General features: G+C 44.1%; 1 protein-coding gene across 1 annotated transcript in view; it reads right to left on the bottom strand.

Moving 5' to 3' along the window:
* RUFY4 (RUN and FYVE domain containing 4) overlaps positions 1–15,561 on the bottom strand; it is a 35,852-nt gene that overhangs the window by 6,514 nt on the left and 13,777 nt on the right. Inside the window, exons 4-10 of the mRNA XM_042446892.1 lie at positions 14,916–15,049; positions 11,901–11,999; positions 9,323–9,466; positions 7,272–7,359; positions 4,660–6,555; positions 2,981–3,087; positions 1,295–1,441 (exon numbers count right to left, since the gene is read on the bottom strand). Coding sequence (XP_042302826.1) covers positions 1,295–1,441; positions 2,981–3,087; positions 4,660–6,555; positions 7,272–7,359; positions 9,323–9,466; positions 11,901–11,999; positions 14,916–15,049 — 2,615 coding nt within the window. The remainder of the gene's footprint in view (positions 1–1,294; positions 1,442–2,980; positions 3,088–4,659; positions 6,556–7,271; positions 7,360–9,322; positions 9,467–11,900; positions 12,000–14,915; positions 15,050–15,561) is intronic.

Raw genomic sequence — 15,561 nt, 5'->3', positions numbered from 1 at the left:
ACTCTTGATACACTTGATACATTCAGTTGCTGTTTAAAAACCGCTAACTGAAGGAGATATTCTGATATCTGAAGGAGATATCATTTACCTCATGTCACTAGGAAGTTCTTCCTAAAATGTAGTCCAAATTCCCTGGCAATTTAGGCCTGGAAGGTTAGTCCTTTGAAGCAAGAAAAAAATGCAATTTCTTCCATCATCTACATACCAGCCATCTTCCATGGCTGGCAAATGCCACCAAGAAATTTGTCTGTTTATTGCACTTATATTGCATCCAAAATGATTTGATACCCAAATTGTCCTTATTCAATTTACATTGCCCTTGCCCAACTTAAATTGTCTATGCCCAACTTAAAATATATCTTTCAGATGAATAGTTTTGCAATTTTCTTCAGTCATCACTTCAAATGCTTCTGAGGAACCCAAAAGAGTAATAAAACTGAGAGGTTCATAGTAGACCTTGGAAATGTTACTGTTGGATTACCATTCACAGACTTCCCCAACCAGCAGGACAAGTGATCATTCTGACTGAGGGCTACATTCCAGAAAGTACCATTCTGACCTCTGGTTAATAGCACTGAGAAGTCAGGAAGTTGCCTTATTGGATCAGTGATTCTCCTAACTCTTCAACTTTTTGTCTTCACCAAGGGATTTGTCAACTACCTCCACCCACCTATAAAAATTAAGTGGCATGGCATGGTAATGGAAGGGAAGAAAATATTTAATTAAAAAAAGACACATGAGGAGCATGGAACTTATTTTTAAGCAATGATACCCCCAAAAGTGTGATTTTTCCTTTTAAGTGCATGTGCTTCTTAGACAACTTGCTTTAAAGTTAAAATATTGCATTCTTTGCCGCTCCATTTTAATGATACATCAACAAATTAAGCAGTATGGTACAGAATGTGGCTTCTAGAGCGTCGGGAGGAGGGAAGCAGCCACAAGCAAGCCAAAGTTTGTAATCTCTGGTCTGAACTGACTGGTAGCTGCTCTCCAGGTTTTTCAGGTAGCACTTTTTCCTAGACATAATGGGAGATACCAAGAATTGCACCTGCATTCTTCTGCATGCAAAGCAGATTCTGTCACTGAGCTATAGGCCCTTTCTGTAATCTAGCTGCACTATATGACTCTTGCTGGTTTCTCTTTATCTTGTCTGCTTTGACTTGTTTGTGTGTGTATGTGTGTGCATGCTCACACACATGTTTTGCTCACTGCCACTTATGGCTTTCCAAAGCCAGTAAACACACAAGGATGCTACTCCCTTTCCTGCTGTTCCTCTTGGCCCTCATTCACTCACCGCAGTAATTCCAGCAGCTTCCCTTTCATACTGCAGAAAAGCTCTCCCTGTTCCGACAACTGCTGTTTGTATTTCTTTTCCTTTTCTTCTGTTTCTTGGTGGCTTTTTGCCAGTAGGAACTGCAGTTGTTCTTTTTCTTGCTGACACCTAAGTAAGAGAAAGAGGAATATCTGAAACACTATTACACGCACTCCTGACATAAATAAGTTTTATAATTCTGCCCAGTATCTTCCAAAGAATTCTTGGAATTGAAGGTTTACTGTGCTGTTAGAAGCAGCACTGTATCAGCCCACTGCCTCCAAATTACAGTCCCCAAGGTTTAGAATAGGGTGTGAAAAATGTGTGGCCCTCCTGATGTTGTTGGACTGCACAGCCAATGGTGGGAATGATAAGAACTGCAGTCGAACAACATTCAAAGGGCCACATGATCCCCAACTTGGTTTACAAGACAAGGAAACGACTGTTAAACAAAGGGCCAAAACAGACGGACAGTAAGCGCCAGATTCCCAGCGTTGTGGGCATGTGGCATTCAAACAGCACACATCCCCACGCCACTGGGAAGCTGCACAGCTGACTGTACTTCAAGGTATTTGGGAAGCATGGCATTTACATGTGCCATACCGCAGAAATGCCAACAAGCCACAGTGGCGGTGGCAAAGCTGGCTTTTTCCTGTCTCAAAAGGGAGCGGGGTTTTTTTTTTTTTTTGCCCCTTCTTTTTTGAGCTAGGAAAAGGCCAAGTTGGGGGTGTGGCACACGGTTGTTGCAGCCCCAACCTGGCAATCAAAGGGGCGGTGTGATGCTGCTCTTTCAGGCCCATCTGTTTCAGCCCTAAGTCTACCTTTAGAGTCACAGCTGTGACTCTTGGAATCTCTTCTAACAGTCTGAATTGTTTGTTGCTCACTACAATGGTCCCTGGACACAGTGTATTCACCTCACTGTAACTGGCTAAATAACAATAACAAATGCCAAAAAGAGTCAATTACCAAGTGTCCCAAGTGTCCCTCCACCCACACAGTCTTGGGGATATCCACAGTTCCTGTCACAGTGCTCAATACCTGGCATTTTTTTTTCCTACTCACACATCTGGTAAGGTACCTTGTGAAGCAGCCAAATGCTCCTGGCAAAGCTTTATATCCACTTGGTAGGGAACACGTGACTTTGCTGTGTAGCACAACCACAAAATTGTCTATGGGTGCATCTGCACCGTAGAAATAATGCAGTTTGACACCACTTTAACTGCCATAGTTCCATCTTACAGTGTTGTGGGATTTGTAGTTCAGTGAAGCACCAGAACTCTTTGGCAGAAAAGGCTAAAGACCTTATATACCTACAAGTCCCAGGATTCCACAGGATGGAGCTACAGCACTTAGTGTTAAATTGCATTATATCTACAGCACCCTATAAGAATTTTCCCCAATTTACAACCTTTCTAAGGTATTAAGGTATTGACCTATTGCTCTCCATTGTCTCCAGTCAACATCCAAGGGGACACATGCCTGCCATGCCTGATGTATACTGAATGGCAGTGGCTCTCTAAGGTTTTAACCAGGATATTTCCTGCTTTTAGTTGTAGGATGCTGAAGACTGAACCAAATAGTTTCTGCAAACAATGGTTATCCTCCTCCACTGAGCTTCAGCTCTTTCCTTAAAATACAGTATTAAATGGAATGTGTTCATCCTCTCACCGGTTCAGCTGCTCCATGAGATTCATTGTAGTTTTTAACTTGGCTGCTAGCTTTTGCTTTGCCTGCTGAACATCATCCGTCAATTTGCCCAGATGGCTAGTTAGACTCTGAGGAAAATTGGGTAAGGGTGGGGAGAAGCAGAACAGAAAGCAAGTCATGCAAGTGTGAGAGACCAGATTCACTGTACGCCAGGAGCAAAGAAGAGGTTGAGAATTCTGTGGTTCTTTGAAGTTCCAATTTTCTGGAACAGCGCAGTGGTAGCTTTCCTTCCATTTCCCCCCAAGAACCATTTCAGCCTTGTCCATACACCAAGAGCCCCCACCCCCATTCTGGCATCATCCTGCTTGGATGACACACATCCTAAACTCCAGTTCTGATTCAAGCAGTCCAGACAATGGTCAGCATGTTCCTTGCCAGAACTGGGATATAACAGCCTTAAAACATATTTGATCTGGAGCCCTAATGCCACAGTGGTGGTCCGTGCGGGCTTCCTCCTGGACTGCCTAATAGCAATAGCAGCTTCATTTATATGACGCTTCATACCGCCTAAGCAGTCTCTAAGCAGTTTACAACTGTATACTAATTGCCTCCAACAAGCCTTGTACTCATTTTAGCGACCTCTGAAGGATGCAAGCCTGAGTCAAGCCTGGCTGGTATTGAACTCGCAACCTTATAGTTTGTGAGTGAGTGGCTGCAGTACAGGCATTCAACCACTGCACCACCAGGGCTCTGCACTTCTGCCACTGCTGTGGGTCACTTGTTTTGAGGTCAGAAGAAAGTGCCCAGCCATGTGGCCATCCCTGGATGCTTCATTCTGGCCTGAGATGCAACTGATCCACAGAGGCAGTGGATGCAAGAAGTCTACACACACAGCCACCCTGGCATGGGAACGAAGGGCCATGGGGGGCGGGGAGAGATTGGGGCACCTGTGGGGCCAGGAAAATCCAGGCTGCACCCCCCCCCCCAGCGTATTCTGGGCAGTGAAGATTACATTACACCTACATTAAGCCACATTTTGGGCAGTGAAGATTACATTACACCTACATTAAGCCACATTTTGCCCCTACACCTCCTTGCCTGGTATTTTCCCAAAACTACAGCCATTGTGAGCTGGGGTGGGTATCTTCTGATCCCTGACATGTCTTAAGTTTCCAGATGTCCTATTCAACATGGCTAGAGATTGTGGGAGCTTGAAACACTCCTGTCGTATAGAAATCCTTTAAGAAGCTAAAAAGAAACACACTAGGTTGGTCCAAAGGCCCATCTAATAGAGCATATTTTCCAGAGTATTCAATCAAATGTTTCTTCTGAGAGCAACACACCAAGTCATTAGCAAAGCTTGGAAAAGTTAGCTGCTATTTTGGGGACAACTATTTTTGGAAAACAGAAGCCACCAGCCAACATGACCACTGGGCGGTAGCTCAATCCTCTGAACAAAAAGAAGATGTCAGTTACAGATGATGCTGGGATGAGAAATACTGTGTTGCCTCTAATAATAATAATAATAATAAAGTTTATTTATATCTTCCTGCCTCTCCCAATTGGATCGAGGCGGGATCACAACAGAGTTTAAAAAATACATTAAAACATTACAATATTATTATCACACAAGTTAAAACCACAGTTAAAAACATAAAATCACTTATCAACGTGCTCCTCATGGAACAATAGGCTCCTACCTTGCTATGTGCTTCATGCTTGGCACTTCCCACTTTCTTGACAGCTCTTTCCAAACCTTGTGGCACATTGTCTTGAAGTATATCTGTGTCTGTTAGCTGGGGCCTTGCTAGTTCCAGCACATTGCCACAAGGGGGAGCACTCTCCTCTGTGGGCCATTCCCAGCACTGTTCCAGTTCTTCACTCAGCTTCTTGGCTATGTGAGTGGCTTGCATTTTCTCTTGTTCTAGTTGCTCCACATGAGTTTTTAACTGCAAACACTGCTCTCTTAGGGAAGAGGCCACCATTTCATTTTTATCCTGCAAGGCTTTCTGTAGTGCTTGGCTGGTAGCCTTCACATTCTCCAGCTCACTTCTAAGTTGTGTGGCCTCCTGGATCTGTCCCTCCAGGGAAGCAATAGTGCTCTCTATGTGCTTTGCTAAAGCCTCTCTTTCTTTAAGGGCTTGCTGCAGGCTGGCTTGGAGCTGTTTCCTTTCCTCTTGAAGCTTAACTGCCTCTTTTTCAAAAATGCCAAGCTGGCTTATCAGTTCCTGCCTGGTTCTTTCGCATCGGGCCTGCTCCTCAGCTAGTTGAGCAGCCAGATGAGATTTCTTGCTGGTCATTTCTTCTAACTGAGCTTCCAGTGTAGTGTTTTTCTCCAAGGTTTCCTGGAGCTGACCTGACTGGGCCTTTAGGTCCCTTTGCAAACTTTCATATTCTCCTTCCTTGTCTTTTAGGGCCTTCTCTTTTTTCTGCAGAGACATTTGAAGAGTAACAACATGCTCTTGACACACCAACAATTTCTTCTGAAGGTCCTGCATCTCTAATTTTGTAAATGCCAAGCTTTTCTCCTGAGAAATGAGAGTTTCTGTAAGGGTTTCCTTCTCATTTTCTAGCACCTTTATCTCAGCTAGTCTTCTCTCTAATTTCTCCCTTAGAAGATCCTTCTCCAACATGGTCTCTGCTGCCCTGCCATTCCTCCCTTCTAGCTCTCCCCCACTTGTTTCCAACTGGCTGTGCTGGCTGCTCAGGGCAGCTACTTGGGTTTCCCACCTCTCTAGACTCTCTTCACACATTTTTAGTTTCTCCTGCAGTCCCTGACATTGAGAGATCATCTGCTGGTGCTTCAGTTCTTGGGCCTCCATGTCTGCCAGGCACTTTTTGTGTTCTGCCTCCTGAGAATTCAGCCTTTGTTCTGCCTCTTTAAGAAACCTCTCAGCAGCATCTTTGCTGGCCCATGCCTCCTGGCATTCACTGGTCAGATTGGCAAGCTTACATTCTGCCTCTCTGAGGGATTTTGCTACCTTGGACAGCTCTTGCTGCTGTTTCTCCTGCTCATCCATTTTCTCCTTGTGTTGTTTTTCATGATTGGCCAGCTCCTCTTTCAGAGCTTGGTTCTCCTCTGAAAGGGCTTGCTTTAGAGACTTGTTCTCTTCTTTTTGCTGGGCCAACTGCAGCTGCAAAATACTAAGCTCCCACATTAGTGCTCTCAGATCCTTCTGTTCCCAGCAGCCATCAGTTTCAGAAGACACCTGATGTGGATGTTCCATCTTTCCACAGAGGAAATGTTCAGGCTGAGGAAGTAGGGAACTAAGATCCTGAGTAGAAGACACCTTGCTGAGTTTGACCACTTGGGTCTTTGATTCCACATTTTCCCTCTGCACCTCCTTCCCAGAAGCCGAATGCTGGGCTTCCTTTTCCATAAAATAATTCTGCTTTAGGAGGGAACCCATCTGCAGCAGACTGTTCTTTCTGCTTCTCCAGGGTCCAACCCACTTTTCCATTGAGTGTTCCAGCCTAGGCCAAATGGCATTATCATCTGTTGACTCAGGACCACAAGGATCTTTGGTTATTAATGAGTTCTTATGGCCTTTGGTGGCTCCATGGTTGTTTCCTGGACCTTGATTTGAGTTCCCAATCTATGAACAACAAACAAATAAACAATATGTTACAGAGAGATGTTACCATATTGGATCCCAGGAAATGGAAGAGAAGCAATGGGTGCTCAAGTTTTTGCATGTTCATGAACAAAAGCTGGGCTTCAAATATCTTATCACACATTGATACTAAACAAATAAGAATGAAGAAAACACATAAGCAAAAAGGACTCTCCATCTTTGGAAGTGTTTAAAGAGAGGATGGATGGCTATCTCACAGGAATGCTTTAGTTGTGTTTTCATCTATGGTTTCCTCCATGGATTAGATGGCCCTTGTGATCCTTTCCCACTCACACTGACTGTGGAGGGCAAAGTTGCTGGATCACAACTCTCTTGGGATAGAGGGTAGGTGGGCACAGGGAGATCTCAGGCTCAAAGGGCCCTTTCAGACCACACAATTATAATGCTACGATCCTACTTTAATTACCATGGCTGCATTCTATGGAATTTGTAGCTTGGTCAAAGACACCAAAGAGTTCTTCAACTGCAAATTCCAGGATTCCATAGGACAAAGCCATGGCTATTAAAGTGGAATCATAGTGCTATAATTATGTAATAGGAAGGGGCCTTAGGTCTTCTTGAAGGAATGGAAAAGGACATACCAGGGCACAGCAGTGTTCTAAAGCTATTGCTGGAGTCTTCTAGCAGGGAGTATCTTGCTATGCAATAGAATAGGCAAGGAAGTGGAAACTACATACCTCAGAGGATGCAATCTCTGCATGGACGTGGCTGGCAACTGGGATTGAACATTGGGGCAAAGCCCTAGGAGAAACAAAAGTAACAGATCTGCAAGGAAGTTAGTGACATCTGTATTTCATCTCCAACCTCATGGCTGTCTCATGAGGAAGATGTGCCTTTGCCAGAGGTTGAGCCTCCCTTATCTGCAAATCCAAAAAAAAAAAAAAAAAAAAAAAAACCCAAAAACCCTGAAACTTTTTGCCACCAGCTGCCCACTTCTGTCTTCAAGGAAAGGGGGTTAGTCTGACATCCAGGCCTTCTGAACTTTTCTTCAAGGAGCTCTTGCTTCACCAATGTCAGAAATTTTATAGAGGGGATAAAAGGAGAAGGGAGGATTCAGGTCCCTACAAAAAGGATCATCCTCTACATCCTTCTCCCTTTTCTTGGTGGCTGAGTGAAGGTTTATTTGCTGGCAGCTACCAAATTCACTTGGATTTCTCCCTCCCTTTCCAGCTACTTTACTACAAGGGTGGAAAGTGTGCTGACAGCTGGGGAAGCATCTGGGACATCTTCTTTTTGCAGGTGCCTTGTGTGAAACCATCAAAATATGCCAATACAGGTATTCCAAAATCCATAAATAAATAAATAAATAAGAAATTCAAAACACTTCTGCTCACAAGCATTTTGGATAAGGCAGGCTCAACCTGTATATCTGGACACGGTTTCTTTAGAAGGAGATTTCCCTGGATGGTGGGAAACTTTTACCATCCAGATGATGTTGTGCTACAACTGTCATAAGCATTAGACAGCACAGGCAATCGCAGGAAGAATCATGAGAGTTACAGTCCAGTAATATCTCAAGGGCCATAATAGCCCACCATTTAGGCTAGTGTCATGGGTGGAACAGCATCTTCTGTGGGACTAGAAGCCCATTCACACTACACATTTATAGCACTATCATTCCATTTTAACTATCATGGCTCCATCCAAGGGAATCCTGTTGTTTGTTTGTTTGTTTGTCTGATGAGGCATCAGAGAAGTTCTCTGGCTGAAGCTTCTAAATGCCCCTTCTTCATCTGTCAATCAGAGAAAACACCAGCTGTGGTATAGTGGTTTGCATATTGGACTTGAACTCTAGAGACCAGGATTCAAATTTGCACTCAGTCATGGAAATCCACTGGGTGACCTTAGGCAAGTCATGCTCTCTCAGCCTCAGAGAAAAGCAAAGACAAAGCCCATCTGAACAAATCTTGCCAAGAAACCTCCATGGCAGGTTTACCTTAGGGCAGATAAGTCAGAAACAACTTGAAGACACACAACAACAATGAACTCTCCATTTCAGGATTTCATAGGACAGAACCATGGCTGTTCAAACAGTGCTATCAGGGCCCATTCTATAGTGTGAATGTGTCCTTATACTGGCAGGAAGGTTGAGGGAAAAGCTGCAACAAGCATGTGAATCATAGAAGATGAGTGGTCATCAAAGCAGAGGATGGATGTTACATAGCAAACAGTCCAGAGGGATTTGTAGAAGGAGGTGGAGGCTAGTGAGAGTATGAGGAAAAGGCAGCAAAGAAGGTACAGAGACTAGAGTAAAGGGAGGCATTAACAGAGAAGTGGGAACAGCAATGATGAAGGGGGAAAGGGAAGAGTAGTGAGCTGCAGTGTGCAGGTATGCATCAATAATACAGAAGCAGATTTTGTTGTAACTTTTGACCCTCTGAGATGGTATTGGACTGAAACTCCCAGGATTCCTCAGCATTGGCTATGCAGACTTGGACTGATGGACATTGTTATCCAACAAAATCCAGAGGAGCCACGTGCTGTTCACTGTTGAGATAGCAGAATAGTTTAAGCCAAACCAGACTGGAAGTTTTCAGCACCCCAACATAATTTTTTTAAATGCCTTCTGGCCACTTAGAGAGGAAAGTACAGTGTTCACAATGAAAATATGTAAGAGAGAAAGCAACAAAACCCCTCCTTTGCACTGGCCCCAATGCACCTTACTCCAAAATAATAATGTGAGGAAACTGTGTGGAGAATCCAAGCTGCATATCCTCCTGTTACTCACTCAGAGACCATTGGCCATGCAGCATCCAGGTCTGCTCTGCAGAGTGCCAGATGGAAGATGATGCCATCTAATTCATAGAGGGAGCCCAAGATATCCAACCACAGCTTTCTGTCCAGGAAGGGGCTGCGTGCATAGTACCATTCACTGCAAGGAACAAACCAGAACAAATCCTGAAAAAACCCCACTGTCTCCATTCCCATTGTGGACCAGGTCTTATGGGATGTAATTGACTGAGAAGGGGGCAGACATTCTAGTTACAAGGTTATGGAGGTACTAACTGATCCCATAACTCTCCTACACCCCACCAAGCTTCTCTCTGTCAACTGGGGCAGCCTGATTACATAATACACATGTACTATGGGGACATCTGGGGAACTCTAGGCAAGGAAAGAAAGAATGGTTTGTTTTGGTATTGGTAGGTGGCAGCATTGAAGGTGATCCACAGAGACTAGCAGCATACTAGGGTGACCTTGATTGTTCAGGAAGGGCACAATGGTACTATATTTTCATTGTTTATGGTAACAGAATACAGCTCCTCTGTCTTCTCTGACCAAATGTGAAGCATTTTGACACTGTGCTGGGAAATGAATTAACATTTCCTAGTTGAACCAGAGCAACTCCTGACTTGCTTTTCTGCTGCTCTACACACTCACTTATCTGGGCTGGTTCCATTGTTAGGCAGAATTAGGTAGGGTGGCAATCAAAACACTGACACTTTTTGATTAGCAGGAAATATGGCCATAATGGTGAACCTATGGCATGCATGCCACAGGTGCACATGCCTATGGCTCCTCCCTTCTTGGCATTTCCCAGTCTCCAGATGTCTCTCTGACGCAGCTAGAGGCCGGGCAATGGGCTCTGGAGGGCAGGAGCCACAGACACACACTTCTGGCTCCTCCCCAGTGTTTCCTGGCCTCCAGCTGTCTCTCTGAGGCAGCTAGAGGCCAGGAAACGGGCCCGGGGGGGGGGGGGGGGGGGCCCAGGGGCGCGCCCCCCCCCCCTGGTTTTTCCCCCCCTAGGGGGGGCAAAGAGGGGGGGGGGGGCTTGAGTCTTGCCCCCAGAGACCAGAAGTTTTGCCCCTGGAGGGTAGAAACCCCTCCCCTAGAGGCCAGAAGCCCCTCTCCTGGAGGGCACCAGCCCCGCCCCTGGCAATGGGTAGAGCCTGGTGCTGGGGGGAAAAATAGTTGGGGCACACAGCTCCGAAAAGGTCGACCATAACTGGACTATGACATCATCTGCCACTCTACACACACACACACACACACACACACACACACACACAGAGAGAGAGAGAGAGAGAGAGAGAGAGACTCCCCTGTTTGAGTTTAACTGCAACCTCCACAGTAGTTGAAGGAGGAAATAAATTTTCCTACCAATACTGTATTCTGATTATTTTGCTGTTGTGACCCTTCAAGTAGTTTCTGATTTATGGTGACTATCATGGCATTTTCTTAAGATTTGTTAAGATGTGATTCTCCATAACCTGTGCTGGGTTTCCATGATTAAATGGGGATTTGAACCTTGTTCTCCAGAGTTGTAGTCCAATATTCTCTGATGAGATCTACCTCTCTCTGATGATCTCCTCCCCCCCTCCCCACCCAATAATCCTTAATTACTTTGGGATGGCACAGTCTTCAGTAGGCAATTAAGACCCTCTAATTTTACCAAAAAACAGTGTCTGGTGGAGGTGAAATCTTCTATTTTTTAAAAGAAAGAAAGATCACCATTTTCCTCATGGTGATGCTATATTTACTTTCACAATGAAGCTTCCACACCTAAATTTACCTCTATACTACTGCAGGATGGCAGATGCTGGGACAAGGCAGTGAAGTATCATAAGATAAATTTTGTCCCACATGCCCTAAGCTAGCTGGTAGCTCATGATATGGTGGAGGATGCTGCTCCATAGCTTATGCTGAAGAAAGATTAAGCTGCTTGTCCATTCAGTTTGTGTACACAGAAGAGGGCCATCGTTTTCTTCCTTGCTTGGGACCAAGCCTAATACTTGAGACTCCATCTTTAGACTCCAACATATAGTAGCAACACTGCTTTGTCTAGGCTTTGTCCTTGTGCCTGAATCCCATTCCTTCCTTGGGATGCCAGAGTCCTCCATGTTTCTCATTCATCATATCCACTTTACTATTACTGAGCACGCAGTCACATCCTGTGTCCCAAACATCTTCTCTCTCACCTAAACCACAGAAGATTATCGCACCAGGGTTAAAATGTTACCCGGTGCATTCTAACGGAGGCGAGCACGGAGCATGATGGGAAATGACGATGGGGCCCAGAACACTATTTTACCACTGTCGCCATCGCCAGGCATTCCCATCGCGTTCCCATTGAGTTCGGGACGCCATTTCTGGGGACGCTTTGAAACGTTCCCAGAAATGGCGTCCCCTGGAACTCAATGGGAACGGCCCAGCAGCGATGGCGACATTCTGCTGTGCGGTAAAATAGCATCTGGGCCCCATCGCGTTCCCGTCACGCTCTGCTCGCCCCCGTTAGAATGCACGGGGACCGTTTTAACCCTGGTGCGATAATCTTCACAGTCTTCCTTTACCGCAGAGAACCCTACCTAGTCACTTCTGGTTCCATGAGCAAGTGCAAGGTCTCAGCCAGCTGCTGATGGACCAGGCCATAGCGGATGAAAGCACGTCCTTTCCCCACAGATGTTTTAGCTGCTGGATCAAAAAGGGCACACTTTGTTGTACATTCAAGGGTAGAAGAATAATCTAATGCCACTCTTTGCTATAGTATTTCATTCATATTGTCTCTACTCCACCTGGTTGGCATAAATGCTGTGAGAAACTTCCCCTACTTGCTGCCAGTGCGATGAATTATTCATTAATAACACTTGGTTCCTTGTGCAGTCGTCCATACTTCTTTTTTACACAACAGGTGGAGAGACATAATGTTTACATTTTTTCTTCTCCATAGTTATACTTTCTCATATTGCATGGTTTATTTGTTGCTTCTTGGTTTTTGTTTTTTTAAATTCTTTTTAAAACTTCACTTAATCTTGCGGACAGAACTTGTACATTTTTTTAACTCCATAGCAGAGGCTAGAGCATGTGTTGCCCCAGATGTTGCTGGTCTGCACTCCCATCCTCTTGCAATACAGTATTTGGATGTGGGCATCCTCCAGTGCTATTGGACTAATTCCTCACCAGTGTCAATACTGGATAGAGCTTCTGGGAATCGCAGTCCAGAAATATCTGCAGGTGGGTGGCGTGAATCCCACTGGGGTTATATTAATAGCCTTTACAGAAGCTGCCCAAGGCCAAGAAGACAGTTTGGATGTTAATATGCCAGGGATCTTGTAGCACCATTAAGACTAATTGAATGAAAGACATTGTAGCATAATTTTTGGAGACTTGGTCTACTTCCTCAGATGCATGGAGTGAAATGGTGCCAAAGAAAGAAAGACTTGAGATCAGTGTAGATTACTTGGCATAAATACTATGGCCATAACACTAGTCCTGGAGGAGCTTTGTGAAAGGTTTATCTGTTTCTGGGGTGAATCCATGGTGGTGGTAGTCACCTATACAGACCTAAATGACTTGGGTCTCTGGTATCTAAGGCATATCCCTCTCATTACTAGCCTACTCCTGTTCTTAGATAAGAGGTGGGGGATGCCTGCCTCATTGTCCCACCATTCAAAGAAGCATGTGATGGCATAATATGGTTTTCTCTGGGTGGTACCCCAACTTTGGAATACCTTCCGAGGGTATGCCTTGTGTTAACTTCCTTTTTTCCACCTTTATGCTGGTTATTGCTGTGATTGAATAATTGTGTCAAGATTTGGAACTCAGTGCAACAACACATATTTTATCATATACTTGCTCACATAAAGAAATTAAAGAGAGAGGGAGCTGAAGTTCAGATGACAAACTCCCCCCCCCTAGAAAAATTTGTACGTATCAGGATGCTTTTGTGAACCCAGGCCTGTTACAGACAGCCAAAATAAAGCTGCTTCGAGTCACAGTGGAGGTATGGTGTTTCAATGTGCATGTGTCCTAAGAGTCCAGAAGTCACACCAAAGCCATGCCCGCCTAAGGCTGGAGCGTGCTTTGGTGCGGCTTCTGGACTCTTAGGATGCATTGCATAAACACCATACCTCCACTGTGACTCGAAGCAGCTTTATTTTGGCTGTCTGTAACAGGCCATAGAGACTATTTCCAGTTTTAAAAAACAGAGCAAAGGAAAACTTTACTTTATCTCACCAAAAAACCCCTCTCTTTGCTTAAAAAAATGTTGTCCCAATTTTTATGGCTGAAGTCAATTGCTGTGAAATAACCCACAAGAACTAGATGTTCTCAATATGAACATCAGCCTGAACAACAAATTTTTATCATACCATCTTTTCCTCAATGGTTTTTTTCCCCTGTGCTCAGCCACAGATCCAGAAGATATCATATTTTACCTTTTTAACAATCTCAAACTGCCACTGACAAATCTCTTAGGAGCTGGGTTTCAGCTAAATCCGCTGTCCAAACTTGCTGCCACTTCCACCTTTTCAATAGCTGTCTGCTGCCAGCACGAAGCCAGTACTAACCACATTCTCCTTTCCACCCCATTTACCTTGCATCCATACCCAATAAATTTTATTAAAGACATTTTCTCAGTATCCTGAACTGGGTGGGTTGTTTATCTACTTCCTTGATTTATATCCTGCCGAATACGGACAGTGTCTCTGTTTTCAATTTATTTATTTATTTAAAAAAAAAGAAGCGGCACCCAAGAAAATACATTTTACTAAGTAGTCCATTTTAATCTCCGTTCTCATAAGACAACACCTTGTATCAATGAGCCAGAAAGAAATTTGCCATTGTGGTACAAGTTTTCTTGGGACCACAGAAAACCACTTTATGACAAATGTTTTCATATGGTCTCTTCCATGCTAAGATTCTATCATTCTTAGGGTGCATAGAAATAATGCAATTTGGCACTTTAAGGGTCATGGCTTGATCTTACAGGATTCTGGGATCTGTAGTTTGGTGAGGCACCAGCACTCTGGCAGAGACAGCTAAATCACCTGGTAAAACTACAAATCCCAGGTTTCCATAGGATGCCATTACAGCACTCAAAGTGGTATGAAATTGCATTATTTCTATAGTGCAGATAGACCAAGTGATGCTCTTGGTCAAATTAGCACCTGCATTCTCAACACTGACTGGCACTTGTCCTCCAAGATTTTAAGCATTCTAATCTTACTTGGGAAACTACTCCCTAGTGCTATTCTATTCAAGACCCTTCTTCGTTTCCAAAATCAGATCTTTGTGGCTTGGTATGAGAACCATTCTGGTACAGTATTTTGAGCATTGGACTATAACTCTGAAAATCAGGGTTTGATTCCCTGCTCAATAATAAATACTCACTGGTTGACTTTGGGCAAGTCACACTCTCTCAGCCTCAAAGAATGGCAATGGTAAATTCCCTCTGAAGAAACTTGCCAAGAAAACCCCGATAGGGTTGCCTTAGGGTCATCATAAGTCAGAAATGACTTGAAGGCACACAACAACAACAGCAACAACAGCAACAACAAGATGGTATACAGAAAGCTCCTAAGCAGAGCAGATATATCATCCATCTTACTTTATCCAGGGAAGTGACATGCTGCAATCCTGCATGGACTCCACTCTGCAACCTTGTTAGGATTCTGCTCAGAAAATCCCAGTAATCCTTCTTCTGCCCAAAGAGATTTCTCTTCTCTTTCAAATCATACTGGAATGATAATATAGGATTGGGTGTGTGTGGAGATAATGGCATTATTAATTTGTATGAATTTTGTGGATGTTTTTACACTATCAAATTGTTGTACGTTATCTTGAGTGTTGCTCTGGGTATATTTTCCCCCAACAAATGAGTAAATAGACTTCCTTACGATTCATTAGATTGGGGCTCACTGGTGTGGCTGTACATTTTAAAGGTGAGGCTGTCAGCATGCAAGTCCCCATAGTCAGCTCCCTATGAGAGTCCAAAAATGCAGGCATAATGATCCATATGTATTAACCAATTGCTTCTTGGTCCACTGGGGACAGGTCATTTGTAAAGCAAGTGGCTCTTGCTTATTGAAGACCAAACTGCCCCAAACAATTCATGTGCTAACAGGAATCACTCACAACAATATATCATGTCTGGGAAAATCTACCCTGTTCCCCTCTCCTCTCCCTTTGCTCTTGGGATGATTACAGCTAACCCAGAGAGAACAGAAAACTTTGATTTCATAGGAGATA

Source organism: Sceloporus undulatus, chromosome 1, assembly GCF_019175285.1.
Source record: "Sceloporus undulatus isolate JIND9_A2432 ecotype Alabama chromosome 1, SceUnd_v1.1, whole genome shotgun sequence".
Lineage (NCBI taxonomy): Eukaryota > Metazoa > Chordata > Lepidosauria > Squamata > Phrynosomatidae > Sceloporus > Sceloporus undulatus.
This window is presented reverse-complemented; position numbering and strand designations above follow the sequence as displayed.